Raw genomic sequence first — 25002 nt, forward strand, 5'->3', positions numbered from 1 at the left:
AAACCGAAACAAGATACAAACCTGTAACTCTGTGATCAATTAATCTTCATCAAAGCAGGAAAGAATATCCAACGGCAAAAAGACAGTCTCTTCAACAAACGGTGTTGGGAAAACTAGTAGCCACATGCAGAAGAATGAAACAGGACCACTTTCTTACACCATATGTATAAAAAATAAATTCAAAATGGATTAAAGACCTAAATGTGAGACCTGAAACCATAAAATGAAGAAAAGATAGGCAGCAATGTCTTTGACATTGGCCATTGGATCTTCTTTCTAGATATGCCTCTGAGGCGAGGGAAACAAAAGCAAAAATAAACTACTGGAACTTCATCAAGTTGAAAAGGTTGTGCACTGTGAAGGTAACTACTGTAGCTAAAAGGCAACATAAAAATGAGAGAAGGAATTTGTAAACGACATAGCCAATAAAGACTTAGTATACAAAATATATAAAGCAATATAAATCTCAGCATCCTAAACACAAATTATCCAACTGAAAATGGGCAGAAAACATGAATGGACATTGTCTCTAATAAGACATCCAGATGGCCACCAGACCATCACTCCTTCCTGAAATGAGATTAGCTAAACTGACCCATTGTTTTTTTTTGTTGTTTTTTTTTATTTTTATTTATTTATGATAGTCACACAGGGAGAGAGAGAGAGAGAGGCAGAGACACAGGCAGAGGGAGAAGCAGGCTCCATGCACCGGGAGCCCGACGTGGGATTCGATCCTGGGTCTCCAGGATCGCGCCCTGGGCCAAAGGCAGGCGCCAAACCGCTGCGCCACCCAGGGATCCCTAAACTGACCCATTGTTAAGACCGAGACTGCTGCTACTTAATGAATAAATCTACTAGCTTAACTCAATATGGGAAACTCAGGGAAGTTTCAGAGGGGACTGTAGGAGCTAAGAAGAGGCCAACCCAAGATGGGCCACTTCAACATGGAGCTTATTTTGAACTGAAGGTAATTAAAACTCTACTGGCTCAAGAAAAACTTTGTATCCCTCCCTTAACTCCATAGAAGAAGCCACATTGGATATTCTTTCCCAGAATGATGGTTAATGCCAGAGATAAAGTTTATCTGAGTGACCCATCCGTATGGGAAGACAAATCCCAAATCAGCGAACATTGGCTCTTCTTACTGCCTGGAAATAGTATTCCTTCCCTTGGAAATCTCAAACCCTTACTTGCTTCTCCTCACTTTGCTTGTCTTTGGAATTTCCATGTCTGTATGGATTCACCATATGTATTAAACTAAACTTTATTTTCTTATGTTAAAAAAAAAAGGCCACCATGGAAAGACTCTCAACACCCATCATCAGGGAAATGCAAACCAAAACCACAATGAGACGTCACCTGACACCTGTCAGAATGGCTAAAATTAACAATCAACAGGTGTTGGTGAGGATGGTGAGAAACGAGGGCCCTCTTACACTGCTGGTGGGAATGTGAACAGGTGCAGCCACTGTGGAAAACAGTGTGGAGGGTCCTCAAGAAGTTTAAAATAGAGCTACCCTACGATTCTGAAATTGCACAGCTAGGTATTTACCCCAAGGATAGAAAAGTACAGATTCGAAGGGGGACACAGCCCAATGTTTGTAACAACATTATCAACAACAGCCAAACTGTGGACACAGCCCAGATATCCATTGACAGATGAATGGGCAGAGGCGATGGAGTAAATATACACACTGCAACATCACTCGGTCATCAGAAGGGATGAAATGAAGCCATTTACAACGATGTGGGAGAAACGGAAAGGACTTTTGCTAAATGAAATAAGTTAGAGAAAGAAAAATAATATACGATTGCATTCACATGTGGATTTTAAGAAACCAAACAAACTGGCAAAAGGGCAGGGTGGGGGGAATGAGAGAAGAAAACCAAGAAACACACTCTTAACCATAGAGGATAAACTAATAAATACCAGAGGAGGGTGGGGGGGATGGGGAATCAGGGGACGGGGGTAATGGAGGGCACCTATGACGAGTACCAGGTGTTGTAGCCAGTGGTTGAATCACTATGTGGTACACCTTTAACTATATTATACTGTGTTAACAAATGGGAATTCAGTTAAAACTTTAAAATAACAATTGTTAGTATTGATAGAATGGATGCACACAAGAGATAAAAACAGAAAGGAAATTGAAAATCCAAATAAAGAGTATTTAGAGCCACATCCCATCCTGATCCCAGCTCAGGAGATACCTGCCATGGCTATTGTCATGTCAGCAGAGGCCTGGAGTTTGATTCTCTGGAGAGGCCTCTGAATGGATGGATGCCAGGCACATACGCTAACCCAAAACATAACTATAACGCTTAAAACTAACCCATTGAAAATACTGGGAGTCCCAGGGCCAAGCACATGACCAGATACAATCTCTACTTGTATACGGACAATAACCCTAATTTTAAACTGAACCTTAACCTAGCCTAACACTAGACCTATCAGTAATCGAAAACCAAACACTAACCCCTAGTCCCTAATCCATATACCTAACCCTGATTCCAACTATAACCCTAACCCTAACTATAACCAGTAACCCAAACCCTAATCTGTAACCCTAACCCTAAACAGTAACATTAATCCTATCAGTAACCTAACCCCTAACTGTAATCCAAACCGTAACCATAACCCTGAGCCAAGCTCCATGTTCAGCGTCCCCCTGAACACAAACCCTGAGCCTCATCCTCACCTTCGCCCTCTACTCAGCTCTCAAGGCAGATCTCGAAACTACCGCCACCTAGGACCCTCCAAGCTCCTGGGCCCTAACCCTAACTCTAGGCTGGGTTCTGATCTGACCCAACCCAGAGCCTGGCTCTGATCCCCAAGGGATTTCAGACAGCTGAATGACCCCAGAAGACTTGGCCTCCGACACAGTAGGAAATGTGACTTTTGGAGATTGGCAAGGGGTAGAGCTGAAGAAATCTGGAGGAAAACTAAGCCCATGCACTCGTTTAATGCCCCTGGAGCACAAACTGTGAGCCTGATCCTTACTCTAACCCTTACCAAATCTCGCCCTATACTGTAATCCTAATCCCCAATTCCTAAACCTAAACGTAATCCTAACTACGGTAAGAAAATTGGATTCAAATAGTAAAGGCATTTTAGACAGTGTGCAGATGAACACAGGTGAGAACTGTGCTGGGGTTACAATGCATCATCTGTGGCATCTCCTCCCACAGGGCTGTGTGCTGCATCCTGGGGAGGGCGTCCCGGGTTTGGCTAAGACACGCCCTGTGAAGGGGCAGCCGAGGTAAGGGAGGTAAGGGGACGGCGGCTGGGGCATCTGGGGGCTGGGGTACAGAGTGTTTGTGCTGCTGGGACAGGTTTCCTGCAGGTCTGAAATCTCCGAGGACTCAGTGACTCCTACACTCACGTCACACCTCGCCAGAGGAGCAGAGCACGTCCAGCTCCATGACGGAGGCCAAGCGCCACCCGGGCCTAGCTCAGCCGCAGAGGGAGGCCGCCTGTCACCCAGAGGCCTGCAGGATGGTTACCCCGGAGGCTCCTGTGTCTGCGGCGCAGAAGAAGCAGGGGATTCAGATTTCCAACTTTCCACAGCCCTCTAGCAAAGCCTAGTGACAAGTGTGACAGTGAATGAAGTGGGGTGTTTAGGAGGGGAGGCTGGAGGGGGGCCCCGCTCCCATGTCCAGGACAGGCCCCAGCAGGAGGACCCCGCAGGAGAGACACCCCGCGACAGGAGACCCTGACCCCCTGCAGCCCGGCCCTGAGGAGCCTCCATGTCTCAACCTGCTGCTCTCCAGGAACGCTCCTCCGACACAGCCGCCCAGCTGCCTCCCTCCCCAGGGAATAATGAACAGGTGACAGGCCTGCTCCCCGACCCGCACCCCTGGGGACACCCAGGGCGACACGCGGCCACTGGGACCCTCCGTGCTCGGCGACCGGAAGACCCGATGCTGTGAAAATACCGCTCCCCGAGGCTGTCTACGCAGTCAGCGCAGTCCTTCCGACCTCCCACCGGCGTGGTCACGCGCACGGAGCCAACAGCCCCGAAGCAGTGTAGACGCGAGAGGACCCTGCAGGCGGAGGCAGCGGCGGCGGGAGCTCCCCGGCTGCAGACGGCCTGAGGGGCTGCAGGACCCGAATCCGTGTGGCACATAACACGGCTGAGCGCAGCTTCCCACGGGATCCCGAGCCCAGAAACGGGGTACACCCTAGCCCCGGCATGGCCCCGCGCGGGACCCCAGGTCACCGCAAACACGGCCCGGAAACCCCCGCGTCGGTGCAGCGCGGCATCCTCCGCTGGTCCTGTGAGCACGGCCCCCAGCAACTCCGCTCGGCGGCGTCTCCTCACCTGCTCCTCCCGCCGCGGGTCCTGAGGGTCTCTGGACCTCACCTGCCGCCCTGCGCTGGTCTGGTCGGGAGCTGGGCTGGGGCACCCCCGGGGGGCGGTGGAGGCGGTGCGGGACTCGAGTGCACTTAGTTCAGGGGAAGCGCCCGCCCCTCCCAGGGCCCAGCTGAATCCAATAAATGCTAGAACTTTCTCAGTGAAACGGAGTACAATATCCCAGCTTCTCCAGAAATACTTAAGGAACAATTAACTGGAAAGCATATAGAATGCGGGTCGTTGGGTGGCTCAGTCGGTTAAACGTCTGCCTTCAGCTCTGGCCATAATCCTGGGGCCCTGGGGTTGGTCCAGGCCCACAAGCGGCTACTTGCTCAGCGGGGAGTCTGCTTCTCCCTCTCCCTTTGACTGCTGCTCTGCCTGCTGGTGCTCTTTCTCTGTGTCAAAGTCTTTTTTTTAAAAAAGATTTTATTTTTTATTTATTCATGAGAGACACAGCGAGAGAGAGAGGCAGAGACCCAGGCAGAGGGAGAAGCAGGCCCCATGCAGGGAGCCTGATGTGGGACTCCATCCGCGGTCTCCAGGATCACGCCCTGGGCTGCAGGCGGCGCTAAACCGCTGCGCCACCGGGGCTGCCCTCAAAGTCTTTCTAAAAAAGGAAAGGATATAAAATGTACACAAAAACTTTATAACTTACAGTAAAATTCACACAAGATTGCAGATAAACTTAAAATACACAAGTATTGGGCACCTGGGTGGCTCAGTTGGTTAACAGTCTGCCTACCTCTGGGATCATAATCCCTGGGTCCTGGGACGCAGCCTGGCATGGAGCTCCCTGTTCAGTGCGGAGTCTGGTTCTCCCTCTGCCTCTACCTTCTGCCCCCTGCTCATGCTCTGTGTCAGTAACTGTCTCTCTCAAATAAAATCTTTTCTTAAAATATTTTATTTGGGTAGCCTCAGTGGCTCAGACCTCTCTCTCTCTCTCTCTCTCATGAATAAAATCTTAAAAAACAAATAATTGCCATTTTAACAATATTGAGTACAGGACACCTGGGTGGCTCAGTTAGTTAAGCGTCTGCCTTCAGCTCACATCATGATCCTGATCTCCCAGGATCAAGTTCCAGGATCCAGCCCTGCACTGAATCCTGCATTGAGCTCCCACCTCAGTGAAGAGTCTGTTTCTCCCTCTGACCCTCCCCCCTCTCATGCTTTCTCTAATAAATAAACAAAATCTTAGGGAAAAAAAGCAATATCAAGTGCTTTGCTCCTGGACAAGGAATATCTTTGCAGTTATCTAGGTTTTTTTCATAATTGAAGTATTTTTATTTTATCTACAGTGAGTCAACATTAAGGGGTTATCCTGGGGACACCAGCATAGCTCAGCAGTTGAGTCTCTGCCTTTGGCTCAGGGCATGATCCTGGAGTCCCAAGATCGAGTCCGGCCTCGGACTCCCTGCAGGGAGCCTGCTTCTCCCTCTGCCTGTGTCTCTCATGAATAGATGAATAAAATCTTTTAAAGGGGGGGTTATTTTGGATATCTGAATTGAGGCAGATGGGATGGGGATCTTGAATGGGATGGCTCATTCAAGGAGACTCATTTAATCCAATTTACTGAAGCTGGTATCCCTCATGGACCGATAAAAACTCTGGCAGCACCTATTGAGGCAGTATTTCTGGGTCAGACTGCATGGGTTTGAGCAGAGGTGGAAAAAAGGAACCCTGACCCAAGTTCCTTGGATGGCTCCAGTACAGTTGTTGGTGAGCCATCCTGTTCTCTCTTGGATGCACTGAGGCAAAAAGCGCATTTATTTATATGTTATTTGATTTCTCTCATCTGTTTTAATGTTTTATGAATATTTTTATGTACATTGTTAGATTTATACCTAAGAACCTTAATTTTTGAGCTGTAGTTTTTTTCATTTCATGTCCATTTGTTCTGTACATCATTGCTGACCATCTCAGTTAACTTAGGCTATCAAAATATCATACACCAGGTGGCTTATAAACAATAGACATTTATTTCTCACAGTTCTGGAGGGTGCACGTCTGAGATTAGGGTATCTCTGGCAGAAGACTTGTTTTTTAAAATATTTTATTTATTTATTCATGAAAGACACACAGAAAGAGAGGCAGAGACACAGGCAGAGGGAGAAGGAGACCCCATGCATGGAGCCCGATGTGGGACTCAATTCCGGGACCCTGGGACCACGCCCCTGAGCCAAAGGCAGGCGCCAAACCACTGAGCCACCCAGGGATCCCCCAGCAGCAGACTTGTTTTATCCTCACTTGGAGGGAACGTGCTGGGGTCTCTTTTAAGGGAGACCACACCCTTATGACCCAATAACCTGTTCATTGGTCTGTTTCTGTTTTCATCATCTCAGGGCCCATTTTGTTACTGTTTTTACTTGGAAGTTACCCATTTTCTCTAGGCTTCCAGTGTTCCAGTGTTCTATTAGATTTTAAAAATATTTTAAGTTTTTAAAAAAGATTTTATTGTTTTATTCACGAGAGATACATAGAGAGAGGCAGAGACATAGGCAGAGGGAGAAGCAGCCTACTTGCAGGGAGCCTGCTGTGGGACTTGATCCCGGGATTCCAGGATCACGCCCTGAGCCAAAGGCAGACGCCCAACTGCTGAGCCACCCAGGTGTCCCAAAAATTATTTCAAAATTTTATTTTAAATAGGCTTCACACCCAGTGTGGAGCTTAATGCAAGGTTTAAACTCACAACCCTCATATTAAGGCCTGATCTGAGATCAAGAGTTGGACACTTAAGTAGCTGAGCCACCCAGGTCCCCCTCTCTTATTTGACTTTTAATTTCTATTCTCTTTTCTCCCCAGAATTGTCACAGTTGGTGAACCAATATCTTAACTGAAGTTCATTTTGTGTCCAGTTCCCCTCTGTTCTAGTTTTGCTGCTCCAAGGTCCTGTGTGTGGCACCACATGACATGTGGTCATCATATCTCTTCAGACTCTTCTTGGCTCTGACAATTTCTGAGATTCTCATTTCAATGACCTTGACAGTGTTGAGGAGGAAATGGTCAGATGTTTCATAGATTTAGCTCCACCTCTGTGATGGATGGCTGTCTACATCAGGCATTTGGAATTGTGCATTGTTTTCTACTCATTACAAAAGAAAAGTCTATGTAATATGTTATCTTTACCAGTGTGAACACCTGGTAGTTATTTTAGGCTTTGGTTTCATTCCACCAGTAGAGTGTTCGATCAATTTATTCCTGCTGTGGCTCTTTCTGTAGTCTCCTGTTTCCTTTGACATAATTTCAACTTGGTAGGATTTTCATTATTGGTATTCACTTTCTGATACTTCAGGATTATCCTGGCTCCTGTATTCATTATCTTAGTTCCTAGTGCCAACCGTCTCTTCCAAAAGCCCTTTTTATAGAGAATTGTATAAAAAAACTTGTATACCATGGGAACTAAATCTGCTCAGATGACAATGTAAGGAAATATATGCAAGTCTTCCAGCCTATGTCTACACTCCTAATTTTAGAGATTTTAAAGAAAGATTTTATTTATTTATTCATGAGAGACACACAGAGAGAAGCAGAGACATAGGCAGAGGGAGAAGCAGGTTTCGTGCAGGGAACCCGATGTGGGACTCGATCCCGAGACTCCAGGATCACGCCCTGAGCCAAAGGCAGACACTCAATCGCTGAGCCACCCAGGTGTCCTGCAGGACCAATCCTTACATTGATTTTCTTTGAGGGTGTGATAACATAACAAAGTTTTCCTCTCATTAATTTTTATTTTTAATTATGGCAAAATACACATAACAAAATTTACCATTTTCAACATATTTTTTAAATTTTTATTTATTTATTCAACAAAGACACAGAGAGAGAGGCAGAGATAGAGGCAGAGGGAGAAGCAGGCTCCCTGCAAGGACCCTGATATGGGGCTCGATCCCAGGACCCCGGGGGTCACACCCTGAGCCAAAGGCAGACAGACGCTCAACAACTGAGCCACCCAGATGTCCCATTTTCAACATTTTTAAGTGAATATTCACATTGATGTGTAACCCTCACCAGTATTTTTTCTCAACTCCATCCACAGAGCATGATAATTTCAATTTTTTCACATCCATTTTTTTAGATAACAGCCATTCCCTGGGTGTGAAATGGCATCTCACTGTGGTTTTCATTTTCATTTCCCTGATGTATAAGGATGTTAAGCATCTTTTCATGTGTTTGTTGGGTTTGGATTAGGCCATGATTTGTTGTATATGACACCAAATAACATTCAGAATTTAAGAAAATGTTTGGAAATGGAATATCTGATATGACTTTGATATCAGAATATATAAAGAGTTCCTACAACTCAACACCACAAGGACAAGCAATCCAATTAAAAAATAGGCAAAGGACTTGAACAGGATTTTCTCCAAAGAAGACATACAAGAAGCCCATGAAAAGATGTTCAACATAACCAACCATCAGGAAAATGTAAATCAAAATCACACTGAGGTACCACTTTATACCCATCAGAACAGTGATTTAAGGGATGCCTGGCTGGCTTAGTTGGAATAGCATGTGACTCTTTTTTTTTTTCTAGGATTATTTATTTCAGAGAGAGTTAGAATGAATGAGAGTTGCAGAGGGAGAGGGAGAGAGAATCCCAAACAGATGCCATACCGAGTGCTGAGTCCTACATGGGGCTCGATTGCATGACCCCAAGATCATGACCTGAACAGAAACCAAGAGTTGGACACTTCAAATCGAACGTGCCACCCAAGCACCCCAAGCATGGGACTCTCGATCTCAGGGTCGTGAGTCAAGCCCCACATTGGATGCAGAGATTATTTAAATTAAGAAACTTAAAAAACATTTTTTTAAAGGACACTAACAACAGTTGGTGAGGATGTGGAGAAATTGTAACCTGAGTACATCATTGATGTAAAATGCTGAAGTCACTGTGGAGAACAGCTTGGCAGTTCCTCAAAAATTCTAAACATAGAGTTACCATATGATCTAGCAATTCCGTTCCTAGGAATATACACAAAAACTTAGAAAACAGGTACTGAAACAACTTTTACATGAATGTTCACAGCAGTGCTGCTCACAACAGGGAAAAACTGGTAACAGCCCAAGGGTTGAGCAAAATGGCTAGGTGCGGTCCCTCCACACAATGGAATACCATCGAGTCACAGTAAGGGTTGAGGCACTGATACTGCAAAGTGGGCGAACCTTGAAAACACTATGCTGAGGAAAAAGGCCGTGGAAAAAGTCACGTATCATATAACTCCATTTCTACAAAATGCCCAGAAGAGGCGAATCTATGGAGACGGGGAGCAGGCAAGGGCCTTCGGAGGGCCCGGGGGGAGCGACTGCTTAACGGGAAGGGGATTTCCTGTGGGAGTGACAATGGTCAGACAACATCACCATGTATTGAATGTCACTGAACTGTACACTTTGAAAGAGGGTTAAATTATGTGGATTTCACCACACTGAAAAAGAAAGAAAGAGGGGCGCCTGGCTGGCTCAGTCAGTGGAGCATGCAAGTCTTGATCTTAGGGATGTGGGTTCAGCCCCCACGTTAAGGGGAGAGATGGCTTAAAAATTCAAAAAAAATCTTAAAAACAAACCAAGAGAAACTGTTGGACATCCTCCCCCGTCAGGGAGAGTCCCCTTCCCTTGCTGCCCTCAGTCTGGCCTTCCAGGCCTTCCATGGTCCAGCCAGCCACGTGTGGGGCCCTCGAGCTCCAGCAGCATCATGCACCCAACTCCCTGGAAACAGCAGCCGCATCAAGGACTGGGGTTCCCAGTTGCTGGCTCTCTGACTCCTTCAGAACCCGGTGCTCAGCAACTTCCTCCTCCCAAGATCTCCCAACCTGGCTCTGCTGTGAATTGGATCTCAGAGCACACAATGTCCAAGGGTCATCTCATCTCCAAAGGGGGAAGCCAGAGTTTTCTGGGCACAGAGGTATGCAGGCGACTTGCTCAGGGGAACTCAGAGCGACGTGGCCAAAGGGGCAAGCATGGCTCACCTCCCATCACGCAGCCTCCAAGGGGTGCATGTTCAAGCTCCAGCCCAAAGTTGGGTCTCTGCATGTCACTGAGAGAAAATGTGATTCACAGATACAGTGTCTCCAGCCACGCAGAACAGGCGTCCCAGCTGTGGGTGGTCACTCGTCACATGCAGGATCCCTGGGTAGCCACAAGGGCCACACAGTTGCTGCTCTGATACCAGCCCAGGGGTCAGCTCCAGGAAGTGAATTCAAGCTATTTTTTTTAATACTTGGTTAGAACTAAAGATGTCTGCACCTCACTTCTGTCCACACCCTTCCTGCTCTCTACATGCTAAAAATACATTCTGGGGGGATCCCTGGGTGGCGCAGCGGTTTGGCGCCTGCCTTTGGCCCAGGGCGCGATCCTGGAGACCCGGGATCGAATCCCACATCGGGCCCCCGGTGCATGGAGCCTGCTTCTCCCTCTGCCTGTGTCTCTGCCTCTCTCTCTCTCTCTCTGTGACTATCATGAATAAATAAATAAAAATCTTTAAAAAAATAAAAAAAAAATAAAAATACATTCTGGGTCCTGGTTCACCCCTGCTGACCACAGTCTGGCTCCTCTGAGGCTCCCCGTAAACCCCCAGGGGCGCCACTGGCATGCAAAGGGGAGGGGGGAAGCCTGTCTGAGGCAGAGGGGGCCTGTGCCTTTGGAAGCCTAGGGCTGCAAGTGCTTTCTTCTGCGTGGACCACAGGGGTCACCAGATCCCCAGGGGTAGGCACCTCCACCTCCACTTGACCCTACGTGTAAAACCTCAGCACCTCCAACCCCAGAGAGCCCGATAATAGACTGACCCCATCCCTTTGTGCTCCTCTGGCCCCTCTCCCAGCCAGCAGCGGTTTGAAAGACCCACTGGACCCCTTCTAATCTCAGGAGGAGAGGGACCTCAGGAAGGCACAGAAAGAGGTCCTAGCACCTCCCTTGAGTCTGCTGGGTGCAGGCAGACCCTTTAAGGGGGTGAGGGCAGAACAGGCGGTGGGCCCACACCCATGTTTTCTGAGGGGTCCGAGTGAAGCCAGAAAGCAGGGAGGGAAGTGATGGGCCAGGGTGGGGGTGCTGAGTGGCAGGATGCTGAGGGGAGGGAAGGGGAGGGAGGAAGGGGTCACCCGCTGGCCTCTGTCCAGACAGGATGTCTGTGCAGAGGCTCCATTCTCAGAGAGACTTTGGTCCATTTTCCGCAAAATGGACATTATGCAGCTGGCCAAGTCGGGGCTCTAGATCACACCCAGTCACTGCAGAGGGTAGGAGCGAGGCCAACACCCTGAGGTCCTCATGCAACCCATTCAGCAGGGTCTTTCCTCTCACCATGACCGACTCCCACAAAGGTACTTCCTCGCCAGGCATCCAGGCTATGCTGGTCACCAGAAAGGCCATGGGCCAAAGCCTGGCTGGGCCCAGAGCTCCGTGTGCTTCCTGGGAAGGTAGAGGGGTAGCAGCCCCCAGAGCAGCCCAGTCACCACTGTTGCCCTCTGACTGTGGGGGAGCTGGCCTGGGGGGGTGCTCAGTCCTCCTGCGGCAGGTAGGCAGGTGGCTGCCCTCCATGTAGCACATGCCCTGCTCCCAGCACAGCCCCTGGGAAGCCAGCACCAGGGCCCTCCTCCTCGTCCTCTGGGACCACTGACTGCCAGGGATCCACTGGGTCATAGGTCAGCCACGCAATGACCTCCTGGACACTGCACTCCGAGGCTCCTTGTGGGGAACTGACAGGGTCTGGGCTCGGCAGCAGGCCAGTTATGTGGGCCCCGATCCAGGTCTAGTACAGAGAGCATGGGGTGGGGGTAGGGGAAGGGCTCAGGCCGCATGTTCAGGACTCTCTCTGGAAGCAGCCTTCCCTCCTCCTCCAAGAAGCTCTCCTGAAATCCTCGCCCAGAGTCCAAACAGTGACTGTGCTCGGAACATTCTATCTTACCCCCACGTGCCAGCCTATCAGTAGCCCAGGACCCTTAGTAATGCCCCACCTCACCACATGGTGCTCACAGCAGCCCGAAACAGGGTACAGGTAGTGACAGGTGCCAAGGACAGAGAAAGTCCCTGGCTGCTGCTTCGGCCGCTTCCATGGGCTACAGAGACTGTGCCCCTCTCCTGGACCCCCCACCCACACACTCACACACTCACACAGAGACGCTGTCGGGAATGATACCTTTAGGCTGAGGGCAGCAGACCTGTACCCCTCCGTGGGGCCACAAGAGGCCCCCCATCTCCTAAAGGGAAGTATTTCCTAGGTGAGACCAGGAACCACCACCAAATGGACCACACATACCTTGCCCTCTGTTACTGCCCTGCTCCCTGGAGAGCTGACCCATGGCTCTAGACCACCCCCACGCCCACCCTACCCCTGAGGGGTCTAAATAACTTGGCAGGTGACATGGGTCTCCAAAGTAGGGCTGGGTGCGTGCAGCCCAGATGACCTCAGGGGTCCGGCCACTACCTGAGAGAAGGAGGTGGCCTCCACCAAAGACAAGATGCTCTGCTTTAAGTCTCGAGTTATACTTTTGTACAACAATCCAAAACTGAAAATTGGACTCCCTTTCTAAATTTTTTTTTCTGGGCTCCCTTTTTAGAGACACAATGATGAGGCAGAGGGAAGCCCAGCAATGGCAGGGGGATCGGGGAAGAACAGGCCCAAGAACCCCAGGAAGCATCACATGCCATCCTCTACCAGCAGTGGGGAACTTGAAACCACCTGCTGGAGCCCAGAGGGCAAGAGCCCCCAGGCCAGAGGGAACTGGAGGGGTCTGATGTGAAGACCCCGCTGGTGGTGCTCACCAGGGCACTACAAAGGGGGTATGTGGGGTGTGCTCAGTGGCCAGGGTGCCAGCACACTACCCAGGGGAACAAGGAAGGGCCAGGAGCTCCATAGCAACCACCAGAGCAGTAGCCCACAGACCACCGAGGGCCCCAAGGACAGCACCAGCACCAGACCCTCCCCACAGACATCTTCAAAGAAGCAGGCACAAGACACATGGCAGCTGCAAGACACCACCATAGTCTGCACCACAAAATGACCATCTACCTTTCAGGGGCTGCTACTCCCTCCAAAACAAAAAGAAACCCGCAATAGAAAATACAGCTAATTGTTTTGATGCATTTGAGACACAGTGTGTAAATTTAAACCCACTACGTATACCAAAAAAAGCTCAAAGCACTGACAAAGGCTCCCACACTAGCCCCCGCTCTCACCGAAGCCCACATCCTGGGCAGGCCAAACCTGTGGGTGACCCCAGCCCCACTCCCACTCCTGCCACAGGCTGTGCATGCACCTGGAAGTCCCCGTGGTGCACACTAGCGGGACTGGAAGAATGGCGCCAGAGAGGGTACGTTCTGGTAGAAGCTTCTCTTCATCCTGAGGCCAGGAGAGGACAGCTAGAGGCCTACGCACACCCAAGGGGTTGGGGGAGGGGGGTCCTCGGAGGCCCCAGTTCCAGGAGGCCTGAGGTCCCGTGGGAGCTTCACTCCCTTCCAGCCAGAGGCAGCCCTGCCTCATCTGTGCTGCTGCCTCTCTCACCTCTAGCTGGGGGCAGACCTGCTCTCAGGGCAAGACCCAGCATGTGCCCGTGCAGCCTCCTGGGCTGATGACTCCATAGGGCTCCTTACACCAAGACACGTGTCCTTTACAGGGTGAGCTGCAATAGTGGGTTTAAGGCCACAGGGAGAGCCCTCGCGTCCTCCTCCCAGAGTGAGGCACATGTGTGCCCCTAGCAGCCAGGAGGCAGCTCACTGCCCCACCTGACTCCTCCCTGAGCAACAGACCAGACCCATTGGCCCCCCACAAAGATGTGGCTCAGGACTCTGACATAGCAAGTCCACATCAGCCTCCCCAGCCTCAGTTCCCCACCTCAGGGGTCCACGGGTCACAGCTCATCTGCCCCCTCGGCTTCTCTTCCTAAGGCCTGCCAATTCCCTCCACATGGCTCCCTCTCTACTTCTCCTGCTGGCTCCAAGCAAATCGACACCCTCTGGACACCACCAAGGCCTCCAGGTGGGTCCTCCCCCCACTCAAATCTATTCTCAAAATACAAACCAGGCCTTGTCACATAGTTTCACGTGGTTCAAGAGCTTTCCTGTGCTCCCAGGTCAAGTCCGGCCGCCACAGCCCACCCAGCCATCTCCTTCCCCACCCCCCCACCCACTCCCCCCACAACACCCCACTCTATTGTTCCCACTTCCTCGCATCCTTTCTGCTGCCAGTCCACACCCAGTCCGTCTCCTACGGGCCCCCTCCTATGACCTGACAGGGGTGATGGTTGCCAACGGGGCCATGCCTGTTTTGTTCTCTGGGGCATTCACCAGGACTCTGAGCACAGCAGATTCCCAAGACTGCATTTTTGTGGAAAGTGTTTAAACATGAGCAAACCACAGAGCACCTCCAAAAGCCAGATATGAGGATCTTGGGTGGCTTGGGCCCGATGAATTTGGATTCTTCTGGGCCTCTTTGGAGCCATAGGGCCCCCAACACACCCATCAACTGGGGAACTCTCCACGGGTCCAGGGCAGAGGCTTCAAAACCCCCGCCCCATCCAGGACCAGACAGTGGGGAGCAATGACCGGTCTGGCCCGAGATGCCCCACCTACCACACACCTACACACGCACACACTGACTCACATCTGCACACATGAACATGCACACAGAAACTCACACAGAGACATGCTAGCACAATAGCACGTGTGCACACAGACACACACACCCTGGCTACCAACCTGGGTGAAAGCTTGAACACTGCGAGGTAGGTCAGGCTGGTCAGCAGCAGAAAGACGGGCACAGCAACAAGGGTGCTGCTGTTGGGCTATCCTCGAAGCAAGAACAGGTGAGAACCCACGGGAAGGAAGGGCCCAGGGCTGTGAGCCTCTGTGGCACCAGGATGTTCTTCCAAATGCACATGGCAAAGCACCCCTAGGAGTGCCCTGGGCCACACTGGAAATTTGCTCATAGGCCACAGGGATTGTGTCATGCCTGCTAATGAATCACCTGCCCCTGGCCCTCACCTCTTACATCTGCAAGGTCATCAGGGTCAGACCCCTTCCCACCAGTCCACAGGGGTCAGCCCTGCCCTCCTTCAGGACAGGGACAATGTCCAGGCTCCAGAGACAGAAGCACAGGCCTGGTGTGCCACCCGGGGCCACACTCACACCAGTGACAGACAACAACCACAGGTTCGGAGAGGCCCAATATTTAGCAGGTGGTTGTTTCCTCCTTAAAACTCTCCTGTCTCCAGGGAGGGTGGTCAGCTGGGGCATGACTGCCTCAGGGAGGGGGTTCCAAGAGGGTGAGAGGGTGGGACGGTATGATGCACGAGTGAGGGGAGTCCCTCTAGGAGGGAGACCCCCACCTTGAACCGGGCTCTGAGGAGATGGGAAGCACACAGACTAGCTCCATTCGCTCCACTGGCCCTCACGGTGCTGCTCCTGCACCATCTCCTCCTTCAGTGTGGCCATCTGGACATGCAGCCTGGCCTCATAGCTGGAGCCAGGGTCCAGTTCTATAGCTTCAAGGGTGAGCCAGGTCACCCCGACAATGTGATCCCTGTGCCGGGCCTGCTGTGGGGCAGAGAACAGTTAGCAGGCGGTGAGGGTGAGACAGGGTCCACTGACCCTCAAGAACCCACACGCACACATATACATGACCAAGCACACGCACGTGGGCACAGGTACACATGCACAGCACACGGGCCTACACGCACTTAATGCGGGTGCACTGAGCTGCTGCTCCCAGGAGAGAGAGTCAGCCCAGCATTACCTCCCAGGCCTCTTCCTGTTTCTTGAAGGCCAACTCGTAGCTGAGGATGGTGGCCAGAGGCTCCAAGGCAGGACTGACGCCCCAGGTCAGGACACAGGACCCAGAGCTGACATTGCTGTGTAAGTCCGAGGGAGGGTCCAACTTCACTGAAACACAGTGAGGCTACATGAGGGCATGTCTGTCAGGATGCCCAGAACTGGGAGGTCTGAAAGATGCTGGGATGGGGGGACATGGTCAAAGCCCTCCCCTCCCAGATCAGGGGCCTCACTGGGAGGCAGGTCTCCCAGGGAGGGCCCAGGTGCAACACGAAGACAGTGAGTTCCTCCAGCCCCTGCAGCCAGACAAGGTGATTTCAAATCTTGCCCGCATCTTCCTTCACAAGCTGCTATGGAAGTGCCGGCCGGTGTCTTACTGGAGTCCCTCCTGCTATGACTGAAGTGCATTTCAAGTGACTCAAGTTGTACCCTTGCCCCAACCTGAAGTACTAAATCTTCATCCTCCTCCAAAGCCCTGCCTCTCCGGTAAGCAGTGGGCTCTTGCCCTCCCAGCCCTGGGCCTCTCTTAGCAGGGACGGAGAACATTCACTGGGCCATGGAGGTTAAGGGCAATGGGATCTTGCCCCCCAATCCCCTTGAAGCTTCAGATGTTCCCTGTCCAGGTACCCCAGCCCAGGCCTCACTGTGTCTCCAGGGCAGGTACTGTGGGTCCACCAAGCTGACCTGCTCCTTCCCAGACACGTAATGGTGGAAAGTGATGGTGAAGTTGTTGGAAGGCATGAGCACCTCCTCAGGCGGCGGCACTTGCATCTATGTGGTTGCTGTAAAGGGAGTAGGTGGGCATCAAGGGCTCACCACACCAGCCCAGCACTGCTGCTGCCCTCACAGGAATCCCACCATCATGGCCCTCATGGAGCCTATCCCTTCAGACTCACCTGGTAAAGAGGAGCCAGGGACTGGGGCCCTGACCCAGCTCTGGGGCAGACCAGTGGCAGTCAATCCTTAGGACATTGTTGTTGAGGCAGGTGAAAGATCCAGCCTCGAGCCCTGGGAACAGTAATGGCTTGGAGCCCCACCCCCACCCCCGTGGCTGCCTCAGGGCCTGGCAGCTGACACTCTGACAAGGAAGTCCCCCGAGGATGATCCCAAAAGAAGGCATCACAGGCACGGCTGGGAGGTGATGGGCTCTGACCCCCAGCACATGGGCGGGAATGAAGTCCAGGCAGGTCCCTGAGGACATGCCCAGCACCCTTCCCGCCAAACCCTTCCCTGTGGGGTGAGAGATGGCAGCCCTGCCCCCCAAGCTCTCCACCAACCCACCTCACACAGACACTGGTGGTAGCCCTCACCTCCTCCTTCCCCGTGGATGGAGACTCCAGGCCCGACCCAGGTGCTGACACAGGTGCAGATCAGGAGCCAGGTGCTCCACTCTGGCAGCAGGGCCTCTCTCTCCAGGGACCAGCCTGCAAAGGACTGGGCTGAGAGCACTCCCCACGGGATGCTCCCCATGAGACCCACCTGAGGGCTGCTCCCCATGGGGCATGCTCCTGGCCGCGAGCTCTGAGTGGGTCACCGCCTGTACCATCACCACGGGCCGTGCAGAGATGGGGCACCACCTGCTCAGCTGTGCTCCTGAGACACTGACGCTCCAAAACACCTGCTGGCCACAGCGCAGACTCATGGCCACACTGCCCTCAAACCCACTTCTCCTGAAGGGTTCTGGACTCTGAGCCCGCTGTGTGTCTGAGTGTGCCTAGAAGCATCCTATCTGGCATGGGCACCCCCTGCCGGCACAGCCCCCGTCGCTATCACACAGGGCACCTGGGGTCAGGGTGACCTTGTGCCCCAGTGCAGCACACATCAAACACTTGAGTCCCCCCAGCAGCCCCGCGAGGTAGACACACTGTCCCCACTTATAAATAAGCGAGTCCCAGGGAGGGGAAAGCCTTGCCCCAGGTCACACGCCCAGGTCACGCAGCCAACATCTGCACATGCCCTCCCCTGCTGGACCCGCAAATAAAGACCTACTCTGGTGTTCTGACCCAGGACTATTTGGAGGGTGGCAGTGCAGAGGCTGTGCGCTGCCCCTCTGTCAGCTCGGCTGGCCGCACCCCTGTTCTGAGCTACCCGCCCTACAAAGGAGAGTGCCTCAGAAGAGCAGGGCCCTTGGTGCGGGGGGGGGGGGGGTCCACCTGGGCAACAGAATCCCTGGGGGGATGGGAGCTTAGCTGGGGACAGGGGCTGCTGCTAGGAAGCGCCTGGGTGCTGGGAGGCTGCTGACGTCCTATCACCCCATTTGTAGCTCCAGATGGTGCGCTGATAGTTTCTAAACAGGAAGCAGGGCCATCCTGGTTATGCAAGCCTGATGGCTGATAAGGAGGCAAAAAAGCAGCAGATGCACTCACAGACCACAGCACGTAAGCCCTCCAGGAGCCTGCACATGCTCAGGCAGCAGATGCCACGTCAACAGCCCAGGAGACTGTCCAGGTGCCCACAGGACAGACCCCTGTTAAGATCCATGCTCAGGAAGACTGCACCCCCATCACTTGGCACCAGCAGCCACAGCACGGGAGGCTGTAGCGAGCTTACCCCAACAGCATCTGTCCCCTCCTGTGACAGGGTGGAGATGGGGGAGCAGCCTACAACAGCCCACAGTCAGGATGGTGATGACAGGATCAGATTGAACACCGAGATTTGGGAGGGTCTGAGGCACAGCAGCCACTGTCCAGCTGAGAGCTGACCCAGGCTCTAGGTGGAGGGACCCCTCTGTCTGTGCATAAGTGGGCCAGCCCTGCCACAGGCCAATAGAGGAGCAGATGGTTTGAGAGCATGGGGTGGGGGTGGGGGCTCCAAGCACCACAGACCCCAGAGCAGGGACAGCTGAGAGCTACCAGTGTCAGGACCCACTCTGGGCGAGCAGCAGAGACCTACATGGTGGGATGGTCCCTGCCTGTCCTCTGAGAACTCTTTCCACAGAGAACACTTCTGTCTACAAAGCAAGCTGGGCAGGGTGGGGCTGCCACCCTCTGAGAGGAGAAGCCAAGACCAAGGAGAGCAGCAACTCTTCCCCAACATCTGGCACCTGGTACCTCTATTCTAGGCACATGTTCAACCAGTGTCCACACAAGCCTGGGAGCTGCCTACCTTGTCCAGGGCACACACCACTGCTCTGCCTCCCCTTGGGGCTACCCACACATTTGACTACAGACACTGGGCCAGGCATTGTAGAAACCCCCATCCGCACGCTCCCCGGTCCTGGAACAGGCAGTGGGAGGACACCAGGAGATCTTGTCACAGCTCAGACAACACTAGACAATCTCGCAGGATGGCTGTCAGAGCAGGAGAAGGGAAGCCAGTATCTCCCCCTCAGGACAGTCCTGCTGGGGAGCACAGCTGATGCCACCATCTGGCACTGCCCTTGTCCCATCAGGTCGACACTGCCTTCAGCCCATGAGCACTCTGCTCCTTTCTCAGGACCCATCTCCTCTATGACCTCAGGGCCAAGGTCCAGCCCATGAGGTCTGACTGCTGGGGCCTCACAGCTTTCCTACCCTGGTTTCCTGGCCCACCATGAAGTCAGGGACCCCTGCCTCAGAATCCACATACACTGTCAGACCCAGGGGCAGGTCTCCAGACAGACACAGCCCCTCACCCACCCTGGCCCCCAGGGGAATCCCGCCAGGGCAGGGTGCCTTGTGACACAACCTCCCAAGTTGGCTTCACCTGATCCACTTACTGTCCCCTTTTACACAGACTACATTTTTAATGGAGTGATATCCCTGTCATTCTGTGTACCCACTCAGAAAGCTGGCAGACATAGAGGAATGGAGGTTGCTATATCACTGGACATTTATTTAGCACTTTATTCCCTCTTCTGGGGAAAGAGGAAGCAATTCAAACCCTCACGTATTTGGGTCTGGGGAGGTGCATGTCTGGGAGCCATGGCAACACCAGGCCGGAGCTGCGGAGACAGACAAGACAGACAAGCTGAGGTGGGCCTCAGGTGGGCATGGACAGGGGGAGGGACCTAGGGCAGAAGGAAGAAGGGAGCCAAGGATGGAAGTCTGAGGGGCACAGGCGGACAGGGGCCAGTGGAACTCACTCTGGGTCCCCTGCTGGCCTAACCCACCTCACACTATCCCCCCTGCCTGACTTCCTTTAGCATCGGGTGCCTCTTCCTTCACGAAGCTCGCTCTGGCCAGACCAGACACCCCCAGGCGAGGCCAGTCAGCTCATGACAGGAGCAGGGAAGCAGGTAGTGCTGGGGGAAAGGTCTAGAGTAAGGGTATTGACACAGTTCTGGGGGACCTGGGGGCTAAAAGGAGGAAAATGATGCACCTGCTCTTACCACAGGTCAGTGTTAACTGACCTTCTCTGCCCCGAAATGTCCTCATAGCTCCTTTGTAGGCACGTCAGCAAAGCTCATAACTATGCTGCCTCTTTATACCAGGCTCTTCCAGAGGGAGACGTGTCTGATTTACGTTGTGCCCCAACAGGGTAAGAAATTATGACCTTGCCTCTAGATAGTGTTAATGCTTCAGACCTCTGGGAAGAGCGCTCTGGGACATGACTTAAGCACGAACCCTCATATCTCCTTCTTCTGCTTGGCCAAGTTGACCTTCCTTCTGGGATCCCACCGTCACCTGCTGCCTATCCATAGCCCCAAGGGGAGATCCCCAGACTCTGGCTCCTCTTCTGCCCGAAGGCCCCCCTCCCAGGACATAGCGTTTTAAGGTGTTTTGCCAACCCCAAGACTGGTACCTCATCTCCACTCATGGTCCTTACAGCTCAGACCATCTGGCCCCAGAACAACCCCTAGCTCAGTTATTGAGGAAGAAAAGTCTCTTCCACACCTAAAAACTCTGCCTAACAAACTCAGTACTCTTCCCTCTGCCCAGCAATACTCACACCTAGAAGTGACAGCCTGTCATTCTTTAGCAAATATTGCCAAAATGCTGTCTCTGGGAGACACCCAAGAAAAGGACACTGGAGGAGGTAAGACTAGGGTGATTCTCCCCACTGCTTCCAAGGTTCATCCACAGGTTCTTCCCAGGGCCTGGGCTGCCGGCCCCTCTCTGCCATTGGCTCAGGCTGACTTGACTGCCAGACTCACCTTCCCAGATGCATTTTCTGGGTCCCATGGCAAGTCTGAAGGGAACCCAACCCTCCAGACCTGGAGATGACCGTTCCTGTGTTTGCAGCAAAGCCTCTCAGTCTGATTCAGGATATAACTGCAGTGAGCAGTGATGTGAGCCCCCCCCATGGCAGGCTTACACAGGCCGCCCACATCTGAAACCACGATGCAGAGCAGAGCAGCTGTCCCAAGTGGGCCTGACAGACAACTGCCACCACTAATAATAAACCTGGGAATTAGGAGGTGGGATGACCCTTCATTCCCCATAACACCCAAGGTTGCCAAACATGGACATTGGTGACCTGTCCATTGATTGGCAGATTGTCTGTTAGATTCATTCCGACAAACTCCCCTGGAGAGGGTGCTAAACACAAAAGTGATGCAGTCTTAAAGAAAACAAATGATACAGGAAAAATATAAAAATGAGTCCTCTTTATCTCACCCCAGAGCGAGCTTCTGAGAGAAGTTGGGCCAAATCCTTCCAAAGGTGCGAAAACAAATGCACATGTTTGATGGACTCATACTGTGCTGAGCTTTACAGACTCCTTGTTCCTCTGGCTATTTTCAACATCCTTTAGGTCAGCACATAAAAACCTGTTTTTTGCCTTTAATGGTAGTATGTGCCACGGTTCAATAATCCTACGGATGAACATTTGGATTGCTGCCACTATAAGCTATTTTTATTTTTTGAGATATGACATATAACATTATGTTACTTTCTGGTGCATATATGCAACTTTCAACAAAGGCAGTGAACAATTCTGGTCATGGACCTTTAATAACCAGAATGAGTACCTGTGGACAAAGAATTTTAGGGATGGAACTGTGAGATTCAAAGTTCAGCATTTTAAAATACAGGTACTACCAAGTGGCACACCAAGAACATACCACCATCTACTCCACCAGAAGTCACCAACAGTGTACATTATCAGTCTTTTAAATCTTTGCCTATCTGATAGGCAAAGATATTTCAGTGTTGCTTTCATTTACACTTCACTGGTTATTAGTAAAGATATGCATCTTTTCATTTACTTATTGGCTGTGTGTTCTTTAGGGTACCAAATAAGGTCACATTTCAGGATGCATGTGTGTGTTCTGTGCATCAAAACATCTGGGGTAAGGTTTGGAGTCTGAGAACAACCAGGACCCACAGAGAGATGAAATCAAAAGTTCAAGCCCATGAAACAACTTAGGAATGGCGAGAAACATAAATCACACATCTATTTTTTGAGGGGGGGAAGGGGCAGAGAGCGAGCAAGAATCTTAAGCAGGCTCCCTGTCCAGTGAAGAGCATCTGATGCTGAAACTAGAATTTACTACCTTAAGTCTCCCAGACCACACAACCCACAACACAACCACAAAGGGTGGAAAGGGAGGAAATCCTGAAGGGGTGGAGTGCACCAAATTCTACATCTAAACTCTACTTCCTAAAATAAAAACAAACTTTACCAAAGTCTCTGGATGACTTCTGAACTACATGTGTATAGGTCAACTCCGAGCAATCCAGCTAAGGTTAAACAACCTGAACAGAAGTTTGGGCTGCTGCCTATATCAGAGACAGAGTTTACAGCCTGGTTTAAATACAAATAAAAAGTCAACACTCTCCAGAGAAACCTAACAGGATCTAGTATCTACAATCTATATCATTCACAATTGCCAAGATAAATCGAAGAGTATTAGACACGTGAATAAACAGAACTAGGTGACCCATACTTAAGAGGAAAAGTAATCGATAGGCAACACTCCCAGGACTAAGAGGTTGGAAACAGCAGAGTTTTTTTTTTTATAATAAATTTATTTTTTATTGGTGTTCAATTTACCAACATACAGAATAACACCCAGTGCTCATCCCGTCAAGTGCCCCCCTCAGTGCCCGTCACCCATTCACCCCCACCCCCCACCCTCCTCCCCTTCCACCACCCCTAGTTCGTTTCCCAGAGTTAGGAGTCTTTATGTTCTGTCTCCCTTTCTGATATTTCCCACACATTTCTTCTCCCTTCCCTTATATTCCCTTTCACTATTATTTATATTCCCCAAATGAATGAGAACAATGTTTGTCCTTCTGCGATTGACTTACTTCACTCAGCATAATACCCTCCAGTTCCATCTGTCGCTTCTAATGGCTGAGTAACATTCCATTGTATACAAAAACCACATCTTCTTTATCCATTCATCTTTCGATGGACACCGAGGCTCCTTCCACAGTTTGGCTATTGTGGACATTGCTGCTATAAACATCGGGGTGCAGGTGTCCCGGTGTTTCATTGCATCTGAATCTTTGGGGTAAATCCCCGGGATCCCTGGGTGGCGTAGCAGTTTGGCGCCTGCCTTTGGCCCAGGGCGTGATCCTGGGGACCCGGAATCGAGTCCCACGTCGGGCTCCCGGTGCATGGAGCCTGCTTCTCTGCCTGTGTCTCTGCCTCTCTCTCTCTCTCTCTCTCTCTCTCTCTCTCTCTCTGTGTGTGTGACTATCATAAATTAAAAAAATAAAACTTAAAAAAAAATAAATAAATCCCCAACAGTTCAATTGCTGGGTCGTAGGGCAGGTCTATTTTTAACTCTTTGAGGAACCTCCACACAGTTTTCCAGAGTGGCTGCACTAGTTCACATTCCCACCAACAGTGCAAGAGGGTTCCCTTTTCTCCGCATCCTCTCCAACATTTGTGGTTTCCTGCCTTGTTAATTTTCCCCATTCTCACTGGTGTGAGGTGGGGTCTCATTGTGGTTTTGATCTGTATTTCCCTGATGACCTGTGATGCGGAGCATTTTCTCATGTGCTTGTTGGCCATGTCTATGTCTTCCTCTGTGAGATTTCTCTTCATGTCTTTTGCCATTTCATGATTGGATTGTTTGTTTCTTTGGTATTAAGTTTAGTAAGTTCTTTATAGATCTTGGAAACTAGCCCTTTATCTGATACGTCTTTTGCAAATATCTTCTCCCATTCTGTAGGTTGTCTTTTAGTTTTGTTGACTGTATCCTTTGCTGTGCAAAAGCTTCTTATCTTGATGAATTCCCAATAGTTCATTTTTGCTTTTGTTTCTTTTGCCTTCGTGGATGTATCTTGCAAGAAGTTACTGTGGCCAAGTTCAAAAAGGGTGTTGCCTGTGTTCTCCTCTCGGATTTTGATGGAATCTTGTCTCACATTTAGATCTTTCATCCATTTTGAGTTTATCTTTGTGTATGGTGAAGGAGAGTGGTCTAGTTTCATTCTTCTGCATGTGGATGTCCAATTTTCCCAGCACCATTTATTGAAGAGACTGTCTTTCTTCCAATGGATGGTCTTTCCTCCTTTATTGAATATTAGTTGACCATAAAGTTCAGGGTCCACTTCTGGGTTCTCTCTTCTGTTCCATTGATCTATGGGTCTGTTTTTGTGCCAGTACCACACTGTCTTGATGACCACAGCTTTGTAGTACAACCTGAAATCTGGCATTGTGATGCCCCCAGCTATGGTTTTCCTTTTTAAAATTCCCACAGCAGAGGTTTTAGAGTAGCTACTCTAACTATGCTCAAAGATGTAAAGGAAAATATGTTCCCAAGGAAGAAATGGGAAATATGGGAGGAGAGATACACAATATACAAAAGAACAGGAAAATATATGAGAAAAACACAGTATCTTTTTTTTAAAATAATAAATTTATTTTTTAGTGGTGTTCAATTCGCCAACATACAGAATAACACCCAGTGCTCATCCCGTCAAGTGCCCCCCTCAGTGCCCATCACCCATTCACCTCCACCCCCAACCCCGCCCTCCTTCCCTTCCACCACCCCTAGTTCATTTCCCAGAGTTAGGAGTCT

General features: G+C 51.0%; 1 protein-coding gene across 1 annotated transcript; it reads right to left on the reverse strand.

Moving 5' to 3' along the window:
• Positions 1–3752: 3752 nt before the first annotated feature.
• IL9R (interleukin 9 receptor) lies at positions 3753–21211 on the reverse strand. The gene is given in 13 exon segments (XM_077888614.1): positions 3753–4553; positions 9295–9317; positions 11646–11789; positions 11928–12093; positions 13601–13628; positions 13630–13683; positions 15039–15129; positions 15632–15875; positions 16075–16220; positions 16754–16920; positions 17006–17117; positions 17420–17533; positions 21184–21211. Coding segments are annotated over 13 exon segments (2118 nt in total).
• Positions 21212–25002: the final 3791 nt, after the last annotated feature.

The sequence above is a fragment of the Canis aureus genome, chromosome X, assembly GCF_053574225.1.
Source record: "Canis aureus isolate CA01 chromosome X, VMU_Caureus_v.1.0, whole genome shotgun sequence".
Taxonomy (NCBI): Eukaryota; Metazoa; Chordata; class Mammalia; order Carnivora; family Canidae; genus Canis; species Canis aureus.